The following is a 23,478-nucleotide window of genomic DNA, read 5'->3' on the forward strand; positions in this document are numbered from 1 at the left end:
TTATTCACATGTCTGTTCTCTGCAAGAAAATCTTTTAGCTATTATTAAAAATACATTAAAATCCTTCAAAAATTTGATGAAGCCATTATTTACCTTTTGTTTTTAATTCAATTGTCAAGTGTGCTTCCAATGATTTTAAACACAGTATATATCTACAAAGCAAGCAAGAGTTTGCAGCTTTGAAGACTTTGAATTGATTTTTAATGCACTGGCTTTCAAAGACTACAAAGGCTGCTCTCTGCTGATAAAGACAGTAAACAAGAAATTGTCCTTTAAATGTTCCCTTTAATGTTTTTCTTTAATTAAAAGTCAATCAAGAAAAAAAAAAAAAAAAGCATTGCAACAGTAAAAAAAAAATAAAATTAAGACTGATTTTTTTTTATTTTTTTTGACACATGATGTATTTAAGCTAGAATGAAAACTTTTTTGTTCTTGTTTACTTGTGTTAGTTTAGGCTTTCTCTGCACTGTAAACATTGCTAATCAAGAACTAAAAACATAAACATGGTCTATTTCTGAACATAGCTATTTTTATTATGCAGAAATATTAAAAATAAAATAAGAGTAAATGTTTTTAAGGTACTGAAGAAAAATTATTTTTAATACCTTTAGATAATTTTAATACATTCCTTTCCTGTAATCAGACCAAAGCCTATTTATGTAGATTAGTTACATCTAGAGTCTCATTTATCCAACCTGTATTTATCCTTTGATCACAAAGCTTGTTAACTTAAATGGTCTTTTATTGTTATGATTCGTTTTCCCATAATTATGCAGTTTAACTGCCTGATTTTTTTTGAATAAATATATGCAAACGCGCCAATCATATTCAGCAGTGTTATGCTAGATGCTCAATGAACTGTAAGAGCCATTTCAATACAATAAAACTGCTTGGAAGTGTTCCAGGGCAAGGACTGCAAATACCAGTAATCATAGTGTCACTAGAACTAGTACAGGCAAATACAAGCGTGTCACACATATATCAATAGACAGTCTGAAACACTGCCTGAAACTAATTTCACATGTCTATCACTGCAAAAACTTACAATGCATCGATCAGAGGTACCACCCACACAACTGAAAGTATGCATTTGTATCTTGTAACAAGAGTTTTGTTTTTCCCTTTTAGAGTCCTCCTTTGGCATGCCATGGAGACTGCAGCATGCAGTCACCCAGCAGCAAACAGAATGTGATTAGAAACTCTTCTGTTATGAGCAAAAGTATTTTCTGAACCAGAGGAACTCTGGTCTGATGCATATATGACAGCCAGGAGAAACGTCCACAGCTAATATGAAATACTGTTCACTTGAAGTATTTATTTGTCTAGATTGCCTATAGAATACAGAACTGAAAATAGATCAGCATGGAATTGATTGTCTTGGGGATTGAAAGAGGAATTGGCTCCTCACCACATGAAAATAAGATACAAACTGATCTTTATGCTGTGCTTCTTTACAAGCAACATTAATAATTGGCTGAAGCAATTCAGCTTTATCTTCATATGTAGATGGACTGCTTCTTTGAGGACACATCACCAGATAGGAAAAAAATAATAATAATTATCATTTCAAGCAAGTAAGAGATGAACTGATTTGATGCTATCCTGTACAGGTAACACCACTAACTAGTTGAAGCAATTCAGTAAAGAAAGATATACTTCTCCTATGACCTTAATAAGCAGGAATTGTATCAGAAGCCTTTGGGACTCAGCTATAAAATATATGACTGATCAAGGAGGTTATTTAAAGCACTGCCTAATATCCTAATTAACAGAGACATTCATATGAATTTGCTTGTTCTTGAATGTAGTACTTAATACTGAGAATTTTATCTAAAATGCTTAATAATTTATCTATTTTTTTCTTGTGGGATTTACAGTAATTAATCCAGAATCTTCTACAGGGAAGAAAACAAAACAAAACAAAACAAAACAAAATAAAGGATGCGCTAAAAAGACCATGACAAATACATTACAAGGGCTTAGAATACACCCTGGCTATGACTTATGGCAGGCAGTATACTACTCCATTTCATCTAATCATATCAAGAAAAGCTGCAACAAATAGTTAATCTCCTTGCTGTTTCCTTAAAAAAATAACAAATGAAACTCTTACACTCAGTGAACTTTTCCCACAAAATGATTTTGCCACTGTCTTCTGTGTACCTTTCTTATTTTTCTTTCTTTTTATTTTTTATTTTTCCCTATTTAAGTAATAACCTGCACTGCCCTGATACTTTTCACTTTTTTTCCTAGATTCTCAAACCCTTTAGCATTAATTTCTCCACTTCTCTTCTTACAGTTGAAGTAGAGATACAAGTGAAAGCATAAAGCTGTAAGACTATCTGCTGCAAAAATTTGTCCCAACTGCTCTACTCTGACCTTTTGACATCAAAGGATTGCTTTGATACTTTTAAAGATAAAAACGGAGCTGTGTTTCTGCTCCGGTCAACAAATCATTGTTTAAGTTCTTTTCACAGAAAATTCTCACCTGTTGTAAAATACTAGTACTAGTAGCAAAATGTCTTTCCTTTATACGTGCTGAGAATCGTAAATCTTGAAGAGGTATCTCAAGACCTCTGCCATGCATCCTACTTGTTTTCTTCAGTAAGAAAACAACAAACCAAATACATACACTTTTTATATGTATAATGAGTGTCTTCTACCTAAAACAAATTTGGCAAGACATGTTAATTTTTATAGGAACAATGAAGGAAAGAGAGATAAAGCAAAATCTTTAAAAATATAAATGTAAATATTAGTATGTATGTTATTGTTTCCTGAGAAGGAAGATAAAAAAATAAGAAAAAAATGTTGAAAAAAAAAATTTTAATTTGAAAACAAAATCCCAACTGGGATACATGGTCATGTATTGTGACTTTGGATGTATTCTTATTTGATGATATTTTTACCTTCTTAGAAAAGTAAGTTTGTACCTATGCCTTCTTAATAGCCCGTGTTATCTGGCAATATTTTACAGGTACCTAATGATAATTTACTACATAACAATATTTGTTGAATGTTAAGAATAATCTGTATTCCGCACACTTTTAAAATTTTGTGAAAACATATGAAAATATATGCTCAGCAATATGTTCAATGAAGTCTGATTTCTCCTTTCAGCTGCACACCTGATTATGTTACAGTTTACATCATAGTTATGAAATCCTCTAAATTCCAGTCTCCTCAATTAATGTTTGTAAAGAAGCTGTAAGAAAATACAAAAAGCTAAAGTCTAAAAATAACAGGCCTAATCATACTATTCTTAGCTGCACTCTGTGAGAATCTTAGTCATTTACTCTTGAACCACTGAAATAATTGATGAAGTCAAAATTATGCTATTGACTGATATCTGAGTAAAACCAGCCTTTTTCACCAGTGTGTGTAAGGTTAACAGAAAGCTGACCAAATCTACTGTTAAAAGATAACTGATCAAAGAATCATTCGTACAAAAAACTGGTAATCGCAAATGTATGTGATTTTTCCCTGTTAAGTTTAGGCAGTAAGTGTGAGAACCAAGATGAGGAAAGCTCAAGCAACTTTAAGACCCATTGTGTGATCTAGTAAATGTTGCATGACTTGCCTCATCTTTTTTATTTTAACTTCACTAACTTTTTTCTACTCTTATAATTTATAAAACAGCAAATTCTATGGAGACGTTATTATACTTAATTTATTGGTAATTGAGAATTTCTATTCTGGCAGCAACAACTTCTTTCTTACATCAGTGTTCTACTTCAGCCTCCTCAGTTGCCTTTATCTATATTATTTTTATTGCTTAATATCATAGCATTTCAAAATTCTTTAGATCTCACATGGATTTATATATCAGGAATGATCCTTTTGAAAATAGTATTACTATAAACAATACTAGCAAGGAGATTAAGACCAAAACCAGAGCAGCAGTAACATAAAACAGTAATCCAGTCCTGCTTCCTCTGCCTAATTCGGCAGCCGGGGTGGATGCAAGGGTGAGCTCTAGGTTGCCAGTTCTGGTCCCAAAGTACATTGTGCTATAGGGGTATCTTGAGGAAGAATGAGATAATGCTTCACCAAAACATAAAAAAGATTCTGTCCTGCAATTCTTTTCCAGTCAACCCCAATATTACTTCGATGAATAAGTAAACATAATGCTACAGAACTGCAAAACACAAAATCATACTAATTGCAGACTCTATCTACACAATGCAAGCATTCATAGCTATTTTGAGTTATTTTGCAAGAAATCTAATCTTGACAGATTATAATAACTGCCATAATGTATTATAGTAAGGCAATTCTGATATTACATTTGATAACAATCCTTAAATATGGCCCTAGAATATGAAGCTGCAAAATCCAAACATAGAGTACAGACCTGTCTACCTGCAAACATGTAAAATTGCCCCCAAATCTCCCTGGTGCAAAATGTAAACTTCTATCAGCTAAAATGTAAGAGAATAATACTCCTTATTTGCAGCAGAAGATACAAAAATCAGACTTAGACTGATTTATGACAAGAATGTAAAACACTGAGAATGAATGCCACTTTTGTAAGTAAAGTTTTGTGCTTCTTTTTGCAATCAAAGTAAAGCATGGAACAACACTACATCTAAAGACAGGGGAGCATTAATACAAATTATATTTTTATTTCTCTTGAAGACTGCTGCTTCTTATGTACTACCACACACCTGGCAACGAAGCTGCACCGGGGCTTGACAGTAATCTTTTGGTGCATCATAAACATCAGGTGCCTGAAGTATTAGGAATGATGTGTACTTTATCTTAAAATGCTGCAGGACTGGCTGGTACAGCAACTGCAGTGATTCCCAGCTTGAGAGTTTCTTGCAACACAATCATTCTTTTTTGTTGTTTGTTTAGAAAAAGCTGTGACCACTGCCTCCTTTATTCAGTCCCTTCTCATTCCTCATACATATACAAACCTCTCCAAGTTGCGCCACAAGTGAAATAAAAAATAATTTCTAGGATCATCAACAATCTTTGTATATGTATACAGGTTTCTATAACTCTATCATATCACTTTGAGGAATCTTTTTCCAGAACATATTTATTTAAACAACTTATTCATTTCCCTGTATCCATCCATTCTTTTATCTGTTGGAAACCTGCAGGAAAAAAAATTGTGCCTTGCTCAACCAGGGAAAGATTTTCCCACGTTAATACAAACTGATTAACACAGAACTTTTTGGTAGGAGAGATATGAACATATGTGTGTAAGTTTATACATTTTTCATAATTGTATCTATACATATATATGCTTTACATATACAAATATTTAATGACTGCTCTTCAAAATAAAACAAAATACTGTTTCTCTTAACCAGGTGAGTAGATCAACTTGATGTACTCTCCAGAACAAGATGAACAGAATTTTCCCAGTAGTCTTTAAATTCTAGAGTGAATACACATTATATTTCAGCCATTAAGAGACTCCATTTTCTCCTGCAAATATTTAAATATTTTTTATTGACTCACCCTTTGAAAGCACTGTTTCTAAAGAATGTTTAGAATATGATTGCTGAAGCAAAAAACAAGGAAACATGCTAATGTATGGCTGTTCTAACTTCCCAGTTAAACGCTGTTCTTCATGCACATCAACCTCATGAGTACTTGAATCACAAATGGTCTATTTTCACAGACCCTAAGCATTTGCAGCTCTACTATGTCAATGCCTATCTTATGCTGTAGGTATTCAGCGTCCTTGTCTATTAATCCAAAATGTTATATGTACCTATATGTGTGCATGTTTAAACTAATTAATATGGCACTGAATAATTTCATTGTTCATTAATAACATGGGATAACTGCATATAGCCAAATGCTACAAAGTAGTGAATAAACAACAAGTTTTTAAACCTTGTGACTAATGAAGAGAAGATGCTTACAAGATTACACAGCTCTAACACGTATCAAGCAGTTTTTTACTCAAGTGATGGTCCTTTGGTGTCAGTCTGAAACCCATAGCCAATGAGTTTAACCCACAGGTGTACATTGATACAAACTGAGCTGTATGTAGAACAAAATTCTATTCATCAGAAATCGGGGAATCATAATACTTACTGATGTTAATAGCCATTACTGCAAAGAAAAAAAAATAGGCACTCCTAATAAGAGTGAGAAAACCTGGATCTTACTAAGAAAGAAATTATTTATTTGATTTTAAATATTTATAAACTCAGTTGAATGTACTAAGTAATAATAGAACACTTAGTATGTGTATATATATAAATCCATAGTGTATAAGTAAATATATTTATATGTATATAAACATAAAGTTTTAATAACGGCTTCCTGTTACAGAAATCTGCCATTAAACACTTGCCGAGAAAATGAGAGTGAAGGAAAGCAGGTCCATTGTATAAATTATATAGTGTAAGATTATCACGACTCAGTAATATATCTGGAAAAAACTAAAGTGAATATTCGCTACAAAACATTTAGCTTTCCTTTACTGAGGTAACAACACCTTTTTGCTTTTTTGAGCTGTTTGGATTCTGCACCTTCACCCTTCCCTCCCCCCCACTGTCTATACCTTTGATTCTAACTGTGCAATTTGCGCTTCCAGACAGAGATTTTCTGGATTGATTAAGGATGTATTAGATGCAGAGAGAGGGCTTATCCTTTACTGTTTCTCTGTAAGTTTGCAGTTTGAATTTTACATGACACAGAAATAAAGAACCAGACAGAAAGTACTTGTCTACATTCTAAATGTACATTCTACTGTCTAAATGCAAATCTTATATAATATTTACTCTAGAGATGGAGAATACAAAATGTATTTTAGTAATACAAAATCATAGCAAAGAGGATCAGATATTCCCATCTAGCTACTTTGAGTCTGGGACTTTCCTGAATAGAAAACTGCTTGGTTTCATATGCTGTTTTGTTTTGTTAATGTAACTACAAAGTACAGCATTAAAAACTACGTTTGAATGAGTGTTCACTACAGAAAAAAATGTTTCCTAATCTGCTATCTGCACCATCTATACATCCCAAGCACTCTGTGTAAACATTCAAGGAAAGCAAGAGCAAAACATTACATATGTATGTTCTATGTGAAGTTATGGTAAACATTTCCCACAGTTCCTGTGTTGAAAACTCTTATAGAAACCACAACACACCTTTTTATGGGAGGAAATTCCTCTTAGAGCTTTATATATGTCTCAGGGAAAAAAAGAAAAAAAAAAGTCATGACTGATATACAGTGAACACTGTAAAAAAGGAGTCATATTTTCCATAGGGAGTTTACACTACAATTGAATCTTTACTACTCAGTAGCATCAATACATGAATTAATTGCTTTATATAGACATTACATGGTTGTAGAAAGGTAAAATTTTCTGTCTTTCAGTAACTATTACACTTGTCAGTAGGTTAAAAAATATATTATTCTTTTTTTTTGTTTTCATTATGACCACTCAATTTTACATTAAAAAATAAAAATAAAAAATAAAAATTGACATTACTTAAATATGTCATTGAAAGTTATTTGTCTTGTAAAGCATGAATTATAAATCAAATTATGTCTGGTTGTGTCCTAACCTAAACTTTTTCCTGAAGTGTCACTTTTTGTTAAAATCAATTCCAGATTTTAAGTATTGTTCTGCTCACCTAATTGATAGCAACACAACTTCATGATAGGCATAAAATGGTTACTGTGACACAACTCAGTAGCAGATTGAGGATTATTTCACAGTGACCTTGTACAGACAGATTTTTATTGTTTTGTTTTGTTTTTTTTTTTCTTCTTTTTTCTATTTGTTTTTTTCTGTTAAAAGTATTCAATTCACAGTTACCAGAATTTTGGTTACTTGACAATTACTGATGGCCACTTCTACTTAGTTTAAAATGTTAGATGCAGCTGGCAACTAGAACATTCGATGTCCACAGACTGCAGGGTAGGATAACTCAAAGGTATAATGAATTTTCTTTCAATACATCAAGTGTCTACAGTGCAACTTCTTTCCCACTAGCTGCATACACAAAATGAGTCTGTGTCACTTCTGATACACTCAGCTCATTCCCCTATGACTCAGAACAGCATATTAGGAGAACCACAGGACAAAACAGATATGACATTTCAAATATATTTAATAGTCATTATCCAGAGCCTGCTTTCAATCCAAAAGTTAAAAATCACTTTGGAACATACCTGTAGTATTTGAACATTAAGCTGCATTAATCATGAAGTAATATTTTAAATTAAATCAACTGGAGCCAAATTCTGCCTTCACCTTCACTCTGTGAGTTCACTGTTCTGGAATATATCTTCTGGGTTTGGATTTTAAACTATCTGCTAGAAATTAAGTCATTTGATCAGCATCCTCTATCCAATGGTCCAAATTCTGCCATTTCTCAGAGTCACAAAAGTCAGTAGAGGACAGTGTGGATATAACTGACAGCAGAATGCAGCCCAGCTGTAATTTCTAAATGAGCTTTGGTAAAAGACAGAGCACATAAGTCTTTCACTATAAAGCAATAATCAATATTGAGTCAGGCTACTGGAAATCTGACTAGTTGTTTTGCTGTTTTATGACAGGATATGAGTTTTGTTAACATTTGGGGGTAGAAAGGAGCTGCCACGTACAATTTTTCTACTTGACTAAGCAAAAATTGGAGGTTGTTTATGGGGAGAGGAGGAGGCAATGGGGCCCCAATGATACTGTTCTGTGTCAAAAATAAATATTTATGTATATATATTCTAAAGAAGGAAATTAAACAAAAATTAAAAACATACATCTGGAAAAGATAGCTCATATTTACATACAGGATTGGAGGGCTATTATATACTGTTGCAATAGATGTCCTCAGTGTGTAGAGTTTCTCCCATGTCAAGTTACTACAGATGATATGACTGCTTCAGAAACATCCTCCCCCTTCTACGCCCCAAACCAAAGCAATGTGAAACCTGTGGAAGTGCCCACCACTGTCTGATGATCTTCTGGGAAAATAATCCAAAGTGCCCCAAGTGACCCAAAATTAAGTGCCTACCTGCACTCTTACATGCACCTCTTTTACACTGCTCCATTTCTTTCAGTGAGCACTTACTTTTGAGCCACACAGGAAATGCCAGTGTGACAGCAGAACCAGACACATCAAATGTGATCTGTTTCCACTTTTATTAAGTCCACCTCTCCTTAATGACTTGGGTTGATCTCCTCAGTGATGCCTTACAGCAGATTTCACTGCAGACAAAATGTAAAGTTAAACCAGCGTCTAAAGTGAGGTCCAGGGTATTCTAAAAGTCTCCTACCTGAATTATGGACATCCGGCTCGGGGGAGCCTCGCTGGCGTTAGTCCCTTGCCCTGTGAAGCTGGTATGGCAGCCCACATGTCCCTGGGGTACAGTCAGGTTGTTGGAGGCGGGCTTCAGGTACATCACCTCAGACCTGGGAGAGCTGAGGGGCAGGCGGGTCTGGTAGTCAAAGTACATGGGTGAGGTGGCCAGGGATGGGCTGCTCACCACGTTCATGACATTGAGGGGGCCCCGGCTGTCCTCGCCCTCACTGGGCACCAGCATAATGTCATTCTTGCTGATCTTCTTCTTCTTGCCCTTGCCCCCTCCACTGCCACTGCCTCCTCCTCCCCCGCCACTGCCTCCCCCTCCTCCCAGCTGAGGGTGGCTATACTCAGCAATGCGACAGTTATAGGTTCGGATCTCCTTGTTCTCTCTCTTGCATTTCACAGCAATAGTGATCATGGCAGCCAGCAAGATGATGGAGACAGTGCTCAGGGTCACGATCAGGGGCAGAGACAAGTCCCAGTGTGGTCGCCGGTGCTGCTCGCCATTCACTTGCGGCTCACCAGCCTCAGGCAGGGGCCCTGCCAAGGCCCTCACAATGAGCTTGGCCACTGCAGAGAGGCTGGGCTTGCCATGGTCACTGACTTTTACCACAAGTTCAGCCACAGGGCTGAGCTCCTCCCAGTAGGGGTGCAAGGTACGTATCTCACCACTAGTGGGGTCCATCTCAAAGAGGTGCTCCTCGTTGCCTTCCACAATCTCGTATGTGAGGCGCCCACTCTCCCCAAAGTCACTGTCCAGGGCACGGACAGTGCCCACCGGGTAGCCCACCCCGGCGTTGCGTGGCACCTGCAGCTCGGCAGTGTCATTGATGAGGGCAGGCAGGACAATGAGGGGTGCATTATCATTGACATCGAGCACAGTGACACGTACTGTGGCATTGCTCTCGCGGTGGGGCGAACCCGAGTCCTTGGCCAGCACGCGAAACTCAAAGTGCTTTGTCTGCTCATAGTTGAAGCTCCTCAGGGCATAGATAGCACCATTGGTTGGGTTGACAGAGACATAGGTGTAGATGGAGACATCGCCTACGTGCCCAGGCAGAATGGAGTAAGAAACTGTCCCATTTTGCCCTAGATCCGGGTCCTGGGCCAATACAGAGCCCAGGTATTCTCCAGGGATATTGTTCTCAGGCACCTGCAACACATAGAGGTTCTTGCTGAAGCGGGGTGGGTTGTCATTCTCATCGAGGATCCGGACAGAGAACGACTTGGTGGAGTTGAGTGGTGGGTTGCCCCCATCCCGTGCCACGATGGTCACATTGTATTCGTCCTGTGCCTCACGGTCTAGGGGACGGTCGGTGACCACAGTGTAGAAGTTGTCGTAGTTCTCCTCCAGGGTGAAAGGGACGGCTCCAGGCCCACCACCACCGCCCAGCACCCGGCACTGGAGCTGCCCATTCTTGCCAGAGTCACGGTCGGTGACCCGCACCAGAGCAATGACAGTGCCTGGTGGGGCAGCCTCACTCAGTGCTCCCTGGCGAACAGACACAAAGCCAATGGTGGGCGCATTGTCGTTGCGGTCAATGAGACGAACGGTGACTTTACAGTGAGCAGGGATAGGGTTGGGTCCCAGGTCCCGAGCCTGGACATCGATCTCTATAAGGCCACTCTCCTCGTAGTCCAGGTTGCCCTTGACACGGATGAGGCCACTCTGTGGGTCGATGCTGAAGAGGTCGCGGACACGCTCAGGTGCGTAGCCACTGAAGGAATAGAGCACCTCCCCGTTGGTGCCCTCGTCGGCATCAGTGGCATTGAGGTCAATGACAGCTGTGCCCAGTGGTGCATTCTCTGGCAGTTCCACCACATAGGAGGCTGCCTCAAAGACAGGGCTGTTGTCGTTGGAGTCAATGAGGCGCACATTGATCTGCACCGTGCCTGAGCGTGGTGGGTCACCGCCATCCAGTGCCGTCAGCACCAGGGTGTGGTGGCTCTGTTCCTCACGGTCTAATGGCTTCTGGATGACCAGCTCCGGAAACTTTGTGCCATCACCACGGGACTTCACGTCAAGGGAGAAGAGGCCATAGTCATCACGGGTGAGCAGGTATGTGCGCAGCCCATTGTCCCCAGCATCTGGGTCGTGGGCGCTGGTGAGGGGGAAGCGGGTGCCCGGTGCAGCGTTTTCTGAAATGTCCATGTCCACCTGGTCAGAAGGGAACGCTGGTGCGTTGTCGTTCAGGTCCTGGATCTCCACCTTGATCATGCAGATCTCCTGGTCGTTGGCGAACACCTCGAGGGACAGCTGGCACTTGGCACTGCGCCGGCACAGCGCCTCGCGGTCAATGCGCTGCTTGGTGTAGAGCAGCCCGCTCTCCCCGTCCACATCGAGGAGGTGCGGGGCTGAGTTCTCCAGCACCCTGAAGGTGGACTTGGCGCCGCGACCACCGCCGGGGCCGCCGCGCTCAGCGGGCAGCATCCCACCGCCCGCCGTGCCCGCCGCCAGACGCGCATCGCGGCCGATGTTCCCGATTACCGTGCCCGCTCCCTGCTCCTCCGGCACCGAGTAATTCAGGTTCTTCAGCGACAGGGCGGGAGCCCAGAAGAGGAAGAAGCAACAAATGGAAAGGTACATCCCCGAGCAGGGGTGGGGGTGGCAGCAGCTGCAGCGGCGACCAGGGTTGTCCCCGTCTTCTCTGCCTCCTGTGCGGGGATTGCTCTTCCTCCTCCAACACCGTTCCTTTTTTTTTTTTTTTTTTCTTTTTCTTTTTTCCCCTCCTCTCTCCCCACCCCTATATTTTAAGTTCCTGAACCTGTTGCTCTAAAACATCTGCAGAGACACAGGATGAGAGGCAGCAAATGGACCATGTAGCTCAGAGGGAGGGAGCGAGCGAGCGGGGGGGCCGCGGGGGAGGGGGAGCAGCCTCGGCAGCCTTTCAGCAAGCGCTTGCCGTGCTTGCAGTCCCCTCGCAGTTACTTCGGCTGTCCAACTTCGGCAGTGGGAGGATTTCAAAAATCAGAAAATTGGCAAAAAGGTCTTCTCCTTTGGGCAGGCGAAGTGTTCCAGATCCTTGAATCTCCGCAGATGTACAAAGGATAGTAAAAATAACAAACATAAAAAATCGGCGGCGGTGGTTGTTTTTCTAAAAACGATCAAAAAGATTTTTTTTAATACGTGTATTTATATATACATGGGGAAAGGGGTGGTGGCCACAGGTCTGTAAGCAAGGGGAGAAAAGCTTATTTGCTACTCATCCCTTGCGATGCGATTGATAGAGTGAAGGGATGAGAGAGAGACAGGAGGGGAAAGAAGTCTCAGCTTGTTGTTGAAGCCTTCTTCGTGTGCAGTGAGAGGCAGTGAAATGTCTGATTGCACCGCGGGGTTGTTGGTTTTCAGGGAGTGTTTTGCTGCATTTAGAGATCTAATCTTGCATTGCTTGCGGCAGAGAGCTGCATCTCGCTGCCACCGGTATTTCCCCCTCTCTGTCTCGTACACCCTCACTCTTTCCTTCCCGAATCACAAGGCAAGGGAATTAGAATTGGAGGGTAGAAGGGAAAACAAAACAAAACACATAACAAACTAGTGTCCGGATTTGTAGTTTTCTTTCTCTCCCTCTACTACCGCCTCCCACTCAACCGTTTTGGGGTGGAAAAATATTAAGAAACCCACCAGCTGATCATCATACCTAGCAGTAAACATATATCTTTTAAGAGAAATCACAGGCTGTGTTCAATCAGATGCACACTTGGGTTTCTTTAAGACAGGCCAGTAGCCGCCGCCACCACCACATCCTTTCTCTGTGTATCTATGCGTGTGTGCGTATGCGTGTCTGAGGAGCTGCACTTTTCTAGATGCAGTTTAATTCCAGTTTGCTTTTCTCTCCAGTCAAGAGGAAATCAACAGGCAACCCATGGCTGCACGGATAGATAAAAAAAAAAAAAAAAAAAAAAAAAAAAAAAAGCGAGCGAGAGGGAAAGGAAAGGACTAAGGGGGTGGGGGGAAGAGAGAGAGAAAGAAAGAAAAGCCACCACACACACACTCTCTCAGTCTCTCGCTAAAAGGGAAACAGTCTCTGTATTCACAAGGCTGCGCTGTCAAGTGCCTCTCTTTTCTTTCTATTCAGTATCTCCTTCCAATGACACTGCCGCCTAGTCCTCTTCATTTAAGGGAGGGGAGAGGAGAGGAAGAGAAAAAACAATTTGGGTGATGAATAAAGTGGCAGATCTTTTAATCGACTAATTCGCTTGTATTAAAGCCTATGCAGTTCCGTGGCTGGTGTGATGCATTTTTTGCAGCCCTTTCAAGCTTTAGTAGTCTCTCTGGGCATCTTGGTGTAGTGGGGAGAACAGCAGCAACGCTGGATACATTCACCCTGTCTGATTTACCTTTCCCAGTAAAATGATGTATAAGTAAATATTGGGGAATGGTAAATTTTATTTCAGGTTCTTTTTACAACCAGAAATAAATGAATGGCAGATCCAGAAATACAGGTGTTTGAATGTGCTGGATGAGTCAGATCCAGCGGAACAAATCACATTCACTATCGCCTCATGTTCCTCCCTTCACAGACATTAGTTGCAGCTTCTTCCTAACGCTTCTGACTCACTCTATAGACAGAAAAAAAAAATAATCAGATTTATGTTTTGGAGGGAAAAAAAAGGAATGAAAGAAGGGGGTGTCGGATCCAGCTACACTTTTACTATACCTCTTTCTCCTGGAGACTGAGGATCAGGAAAACAAGGCTGTTATCCACTCACTGGCACAGAGGCGCGTCTGTCTCCTGCTTTGCTGAGTGTTTTTAACCACCTTTCCTCAGTGTTATGTGTGAAATAATCAGAGATCTTTCAGATTAAGATAGCAAAAAAAATAAAAAACAACCCATAAGTTCCCAATGCACAGCTCACAGATCTAGTTCCAAGTCTCAGTCCTGCACTGCTTTTTTTCCTCCTTTATTTGAGTCCGGACCCCAAAGTACACAGTTAATTCTGCAACCTGTGGTGAAGAGGCTCTCAAAACCCCAAGAAAACACCCGATCTCTTCTCCGCCTCATTGACGGGTGGCCCCTCTCAAACAGACGGTCTCCAGCCTCAGCCAGACAGCACGCAAAAGCCACGCCGATCCCTGGTAAGCCAGATCCATTTCACCAGCCGCCCGCGGAGCAAGTGGAGGTTCAGCGAAAATTCAACAGTTGGAGCCGCTCGCTCTCTCTCTTTTTTTTTTTTTTTTTTTTTCCTCTCCTCCGCCTCGCCTCCCTCACTGCAGCACTGGCGGTGCCGCCACGCCGCGCCGCGCTCGCCCAGCGCCGCTCGCCGACTGCCTCTATGCGCCGCACGCCGCGGCTTAAACATTGATACTGATTCACGCGCAGCCAATCGCCGGCCGAGCCGACGGACCGCCCCGGCGCCGCTCGGCCAATGGGGGGGCTGCGCAATTCGGGGGGGGGCCGGGGGCGGGGCGGTGGCGGCGGGCGCCGGGTGCCATTGATGAGATCGCGGCGCTGCCGGGCGCGCAGCGTGTGCGGGGGTCGGGCGGGTTGAGGGGGCACCCCCCATACATACCCCATCCACAACCACCCTTCATTCCCCCCCTCCGTCCCTCCCTTCACTCTCCCCTTCACCCCCGCCCGCGGTTTTCCTCCCTTTCTATTTTTTTTTAATTTTTTAAATTTTTGTTATTTTTCCTTTTTCTTTTTTTTTTATATTTTTTTCTTATTTTTATTTTTGAAATCTTCTTATTTTAAAATTTTTCTTTTTATTTTTTCTTTTATTTTTTCTTTTCTTTTTAATTTTATTTTTAATTTTATTTTTATTACTTATTTATATATTTATTTATTTGTTTTTAAGACGTATTGACAACTCCTCCGTGATGACGGGTTAAAAAAAAAAAAAAAAAGGAGGAGACGCGAGGTTTTTGGGGTGTGTGTGTTTATGTGTGTGTGTATCGGGTGTGACACCCCAGCCGCGCTCCTCCTTCAAATCGCTCCGAGGGAGGTGAGCGGGGAACACTGGACCCCCTCCCCACCCTCTTCCCTCCTCGGGGACCCGCACAGCCCGGGGCTGCGGGAGGGGAGGGCGGGTGGCTGGATGGGGAGCCCCCACCGCATGCCCCCGCCGCGGTTCTTGCAGGAGCCGCCCCGAGTGGGTCTCATCCTTCCCATCCTCGGCAGGAGCACGGGGGACCACCCCAGGGAAAGGGGGGTCGGTCACGGCGGCATCCTCCGGTGCGGGGTTCGCGGTCGCGGCGCCCGCCTCCACCCCCGGCACGGCGCTGGGGGGGGGGGCTCTGGGGCGCGGGGGGAGGCCGGAGGCTGGAAAGGTGAGAGCTTGGATTGCCGGAGTGCCGAAAGGAAGCTGCCATTTGCGAGCTGTGAGTGACGAGCGTGTAAGTAGCATGAATCATTTAAGGTTTAAGAAAGAAAAAAAAAAAAAAAAAAAAAAAAAGAGAGAGAGAGAGAGAGAAGGGGAGGGAGAGACCAATTCTGGAGCAATTGTAAGACGCTCCTCACAATTATTTTAGTAGCGGCTTTTAAAAGATTGGGCTAAGGAAACTGCTTTTCTGCCTTGCTCAATAGGATAACCTCCAGCCCTTTCTGAGTTATGGCCATAAACATCATTCTCATTGGAGAAAGTCTTACTAATGTATAAATCCAAGTAAGTGCTTTTTCTAGACCCAACCCCCGTCCTGAAGATTTCTTTGCAGCTTTGAAACGGATAGTTTGCCATGCAGAACGAGTCTGCTAGTAACCATTGTAAAACTAATGCTGTGTTAAAATGCGGTGTATAAATAAACTATACATACATTAGTGGCAGCGTAAAATCACTACTCTCAGACGTGCCAACTTTCTACGTGAGAGCGACAGACAGACGAAATAAAGGATATGTTTACAAAATAGGCTTCGCTTTCTGAATGTAGGCTTCAGATTGGCTGAGGAAAATCGGCGTATTCGTCCAAGTCACTTATTTGGAAAAGTCACCTATAAAAAGCAGCACTATTTTTAAAATGTGACAAACACCAGAGTTAGCCCCTGAGCTACCAGGAGACCTCGTATCACCGCAGCTTGAGTCCTGTGCTTTCCTTTCCTTATTCTGTAGCCTATGCCAAGCCCGCAGGGTGTCTCAGGTTGTCCAGGTATCTTCTATGCAAGTTCTGCTAACTGGGGAAAGTGGTCATTGCAATTATGTCATGGCTCCCTCTAGCGAGCTAGGAAGTCTGCTGCATTTGGGGCATGTACTGTGCACGCGTGTACGATAACTGGTTTTAGGAGGGAGCAGGTGGAGCACCAGCAGGATAAAACAATTTCAGTATTACAATGACATATACTGTGTAATAGGTTTCTTGCAGTGTATCTCTTGGTCTGTTTATGTTAAAAAGATAATTAAAAAGAAGAAGAAAAAAAAAAACATGTATTTGACTTTTTGGGTGAGGAGGCCAGTGTCTCCATCACTTTTTTCAATAGCCTAGTGACTGCCTTTCTCTTTTATGTGACTCAGCATTACACAGTAAATACTCAGACTCCACAATGAAGTCAATACATTTGAGGGCACTCTGCAGTTTGTAAAACAAGTACTCGGGACTCTGAATTAAAAGGGAAAACTATATAATCCTTTATTCAAGTAACGGGAGTCTTTGCTTGTAAATTCTGCCTTTTTCTTCCATCAAACACCTTGCAGCTTACAACATCCCATTGGTGCCAACAACATGCATAGAATACTTAGAGGGAAAATAAATTCTGAATCACAACACTAGATCCTCAAACCTATGACTGACTATGGTGATGATCGTAAGTGAAGGTCTTATCCCTTCACCCTACAATTCACTGTGTTTTAGTCCTAACTTTATCAGACCTATTTTTTAATACTCATTTTCAGTCATGATTATTAGCAAGTTCAACTGATTTCTTGGAAATCACATCAGCTTGACATCTTTAAAAATTGTGGCACTTAATCCCAATAGAGACTTAGGTGCCTAACTGGAAAAAGTCAGGTAAAAAACTATTCCTGCATATGAATATGTGCCTCTGCCAGACTGATGTTTGTTACATCAGACAGTTTATAGCAACAAAATGGCATTTATTGATTTTAATCCACCTGTGCAAGTAATGAATATTTTATTTGTTCAATGATTTTACAGTATATCTAAAATGCGGTGGTTTTTTTTTTTTTTTTTTTTTTTTTTTTCCTGTCAAATTTGTAGTACAAACTACCTATTTGATAGCTTAGAGTATCATCATAATTTTCTATACTATTTTTCTATACTATGGAAATTCTGTGCTGTATTTTTCACGTAGAAAAGACGGAAATAAGATGTGTGAAGGTAATGCCAATGAGGGCCAATGATCCCTATGTGCTGTGCCATGTCATTGTGTATTAAATATGGATTGAAAAAAAAAGAAACAAAATATGAACTGAATCTTAAAATACTTATTAGCAGTTTTGTGATAAAACTGTAGTGTAGAGGGGCTAATACATGGACAAAATGGAAATCTTAAATAATCCTTCTATATGTGTATTCCTATTACACTATCAGGCTGATCAAGGAAAATATATTAAATGCACTGTGCTGGAGAAACTCAGCAAAGGATCAAAGTCCAATATAACAGCTCTAACAGTGATCTTTGTATGGAGGAATCAAATAATGATTTGGAAATCTATTTTTAACACTTGAAATGTTTGTTTATTGAAAGCTGTAATCTCACATCAACCTAAATAACAGGTAGTAACAAGACTTATCTCAAAACCAAGTTTGTTTGTTTTTTTTTTTTTAAAAAAGGACACTAAGTGTTTTTTTTTTTTTTTAAAAAAAAAAAAACAAGCAAACAATAAAACATGAACATGATGCAATGTTACCCTTTTTTTCATTATTATTATTTTTTTTGTGGGGAATATTTGTTATAAAATCTAGTAGTTTATTCTGTTCTCAGCAAGAACAGGTAAACCTTTATCCCCAGTCCCATCTCCCATCCCCTAACTCCCCCCCCCAAAAAAAAAAGAAAAAAAAAATATATATATATATAAACAAGAATTATCCTCAATCAAAAGTTTTCAAATGAAAATCTTTAGTCTCAGCATGAAGGGTACTTAGCAAAAAGTCTCAGAACAAACATCCCTAAACAAATAAAAGAAAATGGGAAGGCAAGGAAAAGATCAATATAGTTAAATGTCAAGGTTCAATATTTAAGTTATTTGAGCCTAAAATGTATCATTGGGAAAGTCCAAATCCAATCATCTTGAAAACAATAGAAAGAGGTAAAATTAGAAAAGTGGAGGAAGGAATTTGAGGAACAAAGAATCCATCTATCAGAGAATCAAAGTGACTGCTAAAAAAACAATCATATGCCTTATCAAAATGGGGAAGCCATAAGACAAAATTTGTGGACCTATTAGTTGGTCAGCTATAAAAGAGATAGCATTGCAGAGAAATTACATTTCTGTACTGTAGTACTCATAGCAAATGAAGATATTTCCTCATCATCTTTCTTTTTAGTAACAAAGATGAGATGTGGGTGTATATTGAGGTGTCAAGACAGAGATTCTCAAAGAGCAGAAAGTATCTAACTAAATGGTAGTCATCAAGAGTTCTTACAGAATCTAAAAATGAAGTAAATCAACTGTTAAAAATATGCTGTCATTAAAATCAGTTACTATGTGTGAGGATTAAAAGTTACAAAATCTGTTTATCTTCAAAAAAGACTAAAAGGGTGATCAAGGAGTTACAGTGTGGCAAGCTTTACTTTTAGTACTAGGAAAATTAGTTGAAATGACAATAAAAAATAGAAATCATATGGCATCTAGAGAAATGTAAGAGAACTACTGTCCAGAAACTCAATGAAATCGATAGAAACCTTTCCACTGATTTGATGCATCCCATCATGACAAAGTAGCAGAACTTACACAGATTAAAAGGGCATTTCTTCCGTTTATTAGTATTGTTTCAAAGTACCAACAGAACAATAGATTAGATGACTTCTGCGGCTCTGCATGGAAGTAGTTTTATGTCAATTTAAACAGCAAGACATGTGGAAGAAAGAACAGTTACTGAGAAGGGGAATAAGAACTGACAGTGCAGTAGGTAACGGCAAGAGAAGTGTTTGAGCAGATGGTATTAGTGGACTAATGGAGGGCAGGAGCCAAGAAGTGACAGAAATTCAAAAAGGATGCTGAAGTGGAGCATTGGGCTATTAGAACACTTCAGGGAAAGGGAAGCAGGAAGAAGGGGATAAGCCTGAGATTGTCACTGAAACATTTAAGACCTGCTTCTTCCATCTTGCTGGGGCATATTACATTTACAGTTATACCTCTGTTATTCTAGGAGGGAAAAAAAAAAAAAAAAAAAAGAAAAAAAAGAGAAAGAGAGAAAAAGAAGAAAAAAAAAAAAAGGAGAGAGGTTCATAAAGCTTAGAGAAAGGGTGACTTGTTAGGCCATGGATAAGTGGCTTAGGACTTGGATTCTCATGTTTCTCTTCAGGCATGTTGTCTAATTTAGCACAGAATACAGAAACAACAATTTATTTAGCTTTATTTTTAAGTGAAATCTGATCTTTGAAGCTTAAAACCCTTGTAGGAGTGCTGGTAGTGCTCACTTTATGGAAAAGGTAGAAGCATATCCAGCTCTAAGATCAGGCTAACTGACATACATTGCGCAGATGAAACAAATCAGTTGTCACAGCCAAAGTGAATAGCTAGCAGTTAACTGGAGTTACCTAACTATACTAATACAAAATTTGAAGGAAGGAAAACACATGACATTTTGCTTGGAATATTGTTTCTCTGCATACCAAAATTCAAAGACATACCTACGTGTTACTTGAATGCAAAGAAAGAATGCACAGAGAATAAGCAGGAACAGGATGAACAGAGGTATTGAAACCTCTATTATCATATAGAATTAAGCATTGACACTGTATGACAACGGTCCTTTGGGACCCCACTGAAACTCAGGTGTGGAGCATACATACTACCCCATATGCTTCAAAGTTATGTACAGTGATGTACATAAGTTATGTACAGTGAGCTTAAGTATGGAAAGAATCTGGTTCTCCTGTCTTCATTATAAAAACAACAATGACAAAACAAGATTACTGACAAAATGGAGTGTGAGGAAGCCGGTGGGTGTTTTTCATGTTTCTTACACAGGAATGTCCCTAGGGACATTAATAATATGGGTAATAATTTGGAATTCACTGAAATCTCAGCATAGTGTGTCACTGCACCTCCTTTTAGGAATAAAATAACTGCACCTTCTATGTTATGATATTATTGAGAGCAGGCTGATATTGTTGCTGAGTCAAGCTGAATCTCTGGCTAGCTCTGCAGAACCAATAAGTTTCTTAACTGAAACATCACAGGCTTCCCACATTTCACACCTTCAAGCTTCAGGAGATTTGGGTCACTTCTTCAAAACAATTTCCCCAATTTTAATCATTCGGGTATTGCTCCTTATGGAATGGTAAGTTTTTATTTTTCACTCTTTTTTTTAGTGTTTCAGTATTACAGTTTCTTCAGAGCCAATAGTTACTGGCAGTAGCCAAAGAGTTATGGTAAAGTTTTTCTTTTCAAAGCACTGCTTAGGATTTGTATGCTGTAGCATCAGTCAGACAGGTCAGCAGTTGGTTTGTAAAGACAAAGACCAATGTCTTTATAGAAATTCAGAGACAGTGCTGCCACCTCCAAGTTGTGTCAGGAAGCAGAGAAGGCTCTAAAATAATTCCAATTTAAAATGCTACGTAGTGATTCACCTCTGCTGGTGTTCTTACCCTTACTGCCTAGCTGGAATGAAACTTCATCAAAACTTCTGGTTTTCTAGTACAGTGGTTAGTTTCCTGATAAGAATAGGGATTAACTATAAGTACAAAGCAATCTGTGTGTATAAATTTGAAGTTCCTACTGGAAAAAGAAGAAAATAAATTAACCCAGCTTTTTGATTGTCAGTTATTTCCATATTTTTGTTGTTTTAGTTTTTCTAAGTTAGCATTTGCACCCACCAACAAAAGTACAAACTCTCCCTAGGGTTTATGAAATCTCTTATACAGTTCATACTAAAGATTCTACAAGCTAAATTTGCCTGTTATGCAACCCTTTTGTTTCCAAAGTATTCCCTTATTCAGTTATGCAGTTAGTAGCTCTACTTTAAACATGACTGATTGCAACACTGTAAACAGTTCTGTTGTTAAATCTCACAGAGAGACTGAATTCCATTTACTCTCTCCTTGTAGCAATTTCATAAGATTAGGGGAAAAAAAGAAAAAAAAAAAAAAAAAAAAAAAGAAAAAAAAAAAGTAATGAAACTGCTTCTTCTACTCACCATCCCAAAAGTCCAGGGATACATCTAGGGAATCTAGGGATAAGTAATGATATAAGAAATCTACTGAGTCAAATGTCATGTTTGTATGGTTACCTTTAAAAGAGAGTAACATCTTTAGACTTTCTGTAGGTGAAAACCTTTTTTTCCTAGTTTACACATCTATTTGAAGTTAACCATTCAGTTGTGTTCCTGCTAACCCTTTTCATTTGTGTACTCCTGTGTGAGCTCCAACATAAACAAGGCTCGTAAACAGCAGACTATAGATGAGCTTTCAAAACGTTGTGTGGCATTTTACCCACATATCTGTCAAGTAAAAGGTTAGAATCTTCACATTTTAAAGAAAAACATACCAATTAGCAGCAATGCAAGGCTGTCTAGAGCATGAGGTTTTCAAAGCTTGACGTGTCTGTAAATGCAGCGCAATCCATTTATTTGTATGAAGCTCTCTTTCATTTTCTGATGGAGAGAAGGATCCAATGAGGGCCAAACCTCCAATAAACGTGCAAGTCCTCACAGGCATTACAAGATCAAGTTCTTTGCCTGATGTGTCCAGGACAGCTACAACTAGATAACGGAGTAGCATATGATTTCTTTGTATTTTTTGACTACCAAATTGAGACCTCAATACTGTTTTTGGTGGCATAATAACCAAATAGGATTGTCAAACACTCTTTTCCCCAATGTGCATGAAAATAAGGAAGACTGGAGGGTTTGCTTCCTGGCATGGGCTAGTGGAACTGCAGGTCATGGCAAAAGCTGGAGAGTGATAACAGCAGCCTGTGCAGGGCCACCCGTCCCCATCCTGATGGGGCATTGGCAGCCAGCGCTTGAGGACATGCAGGGCTTTGGCTTCATCCCCTCAACACATCGGCCATCTGAGATGAGCTGACCTGACAGGTGGCTGGTGGCACAGAGTAGTAGGAGTTTGTGCCCCCCTTAGAGGCAGGGGCAAGCAAGAATGGAAATTACATTTCTAAAAGTCAAAATTCCCATCTCTGATTGCTCCTGGTATGGTGCCGCTATGCATCCCCCTTTCTGCAGGCAAACGGTTGTCTTGAATCTTGTCATAAGTGATTAGTCAGAATCCAGTACTAAAAAAACACCAGAACTAAATGTAATAACCAAGGTGCAAAATTAACCTTTAAAAAAATCCTTTAACATACTGTAAAAACAAAAACAGATCCTAAAATTAAAACATGAAATATTGTATCCTTGAGACTGAATAAAAAAATAAATAAAGTGAATTTATCTGTCTTTATGAAAGATATTAAAGAGGTTTGGCTTTTCAAAATAACAAAGTGCCTATGTCCTAGAAATCAGGACCTTTAAGGCATCTTATCAATGAGTACTTAAAATCACTTGTCACTATGGAAATTTTAAAGTAATAGCACATGCTGTTGGAATGATGAAATAAAAAATAGAGAAAGGCTGGCAGAAAGAAAGAAAGAGAAGGAAGGAAGGATGAAAGGAAGGAAGGCAGAAAAAGAAATCCATGCAAATACAAATACTAGTTAGTATTTCTATTGCATGGTTCTATCTGTAGTTTTTAGTTTTATATAGGAAAGTGTATTCATGGCTGCTGTCCTGAGGAGTTTATAGCGTCAATAAATTAACATAAACGGATTGCTACAATTTTCTGTTTTATTATAATATCTTAAATTGTTAGCAGGTTTAACAGCTTTACATACATCTAGAGATAACATCTGAATTGCAAATAAAATACTACAAAATGTATGTTGCAGACAGTTTTAATTTAATGTGCACAATCATTAAGTATTTAAATGGCTAACTTCTGGCATTTGCCTGTTCCGCTAGCTGTGTCCACTGTAGTGTAAAGGGGAGGGTACTGTATTAAGATGAGTAATATTTTATATTAAGATTTGGTTTACACTACAGATGTTTAATTTGCATCTAATGAGTCAGTTACATTAATAAAACAGTATAGT

The 23,478-nt window shown here is 39.7% G+C and overlaps 1 protein-coding gene and 1 long non-coding RNA gene across 7 annotated transcripts in view; one reads left to right on the forward strand and one right to left on the reverse strand.

Annotated features, from left to right (window-relative positions):
- PCDH17 (protocadherin 17) overlaps nucleotides 1–14,553 on the reverse strand; it is a 93,115-nt gene extending 78,562 nt beyond the window's left edge. For all 5 annotated transcript variants that reach the window (XM_038172255.2, XM_038172300.2, XM_038172217.2 and 2 more), the window contains exons 1-2: nucleotides 13,938–14,553; nucleotides 9,251–12,374 (exon numbers count right to left, since the gene is read on the reverse strand). In XM_038172255.2, the coding sequence (XP_038028183.1) occupies nucleotides 9,251–11,866 (2,616 nt within the window). In that variant the 5' untranslated portion in view covers nucleotides 11,867–12,374; nucleotides 13,938–14,553. The remainder of the gene's footprint in view (nucleotides 1–9,250; nucleotides 12,375–13,937) is intronic.
- A 775-nt stretch (nucleotides 14,554–15,328) lies between these two features.
- LOC119715241 (uncharacterized) overlaps nucleotides 15,329–23,478 on the forward strand; it is a 33,718-nt gene continuing 25,568 nt past the window's right edge. For both annotated transcript variants that reach the window (XR_005262423.2, XR_005262417.2), the window contains exon 1: nucleotides 15,329–15,613. This is a non-coding gene — a long non-coding RNA (uncharacterized lncRNA). The remainder of the gene's footprint in view (nucleotides 15,614–23,478) is intronic.

The sequence above is a fragment of the Anas platyrhynchos genome, chromosome 1, assembly GCF_047663525.1.
Source record: "Anas platyrhynchos isolate ZD024472 breed Pekin duck chromosome 1, IASCAAS_PekinDuck_T2T, whole genome shotgun sequence".
NCBI lineage: Eukaryota > Metazoa > Chordata > Aves > Anseriformes > Anatidae > Anas > Anas platyrhynchos.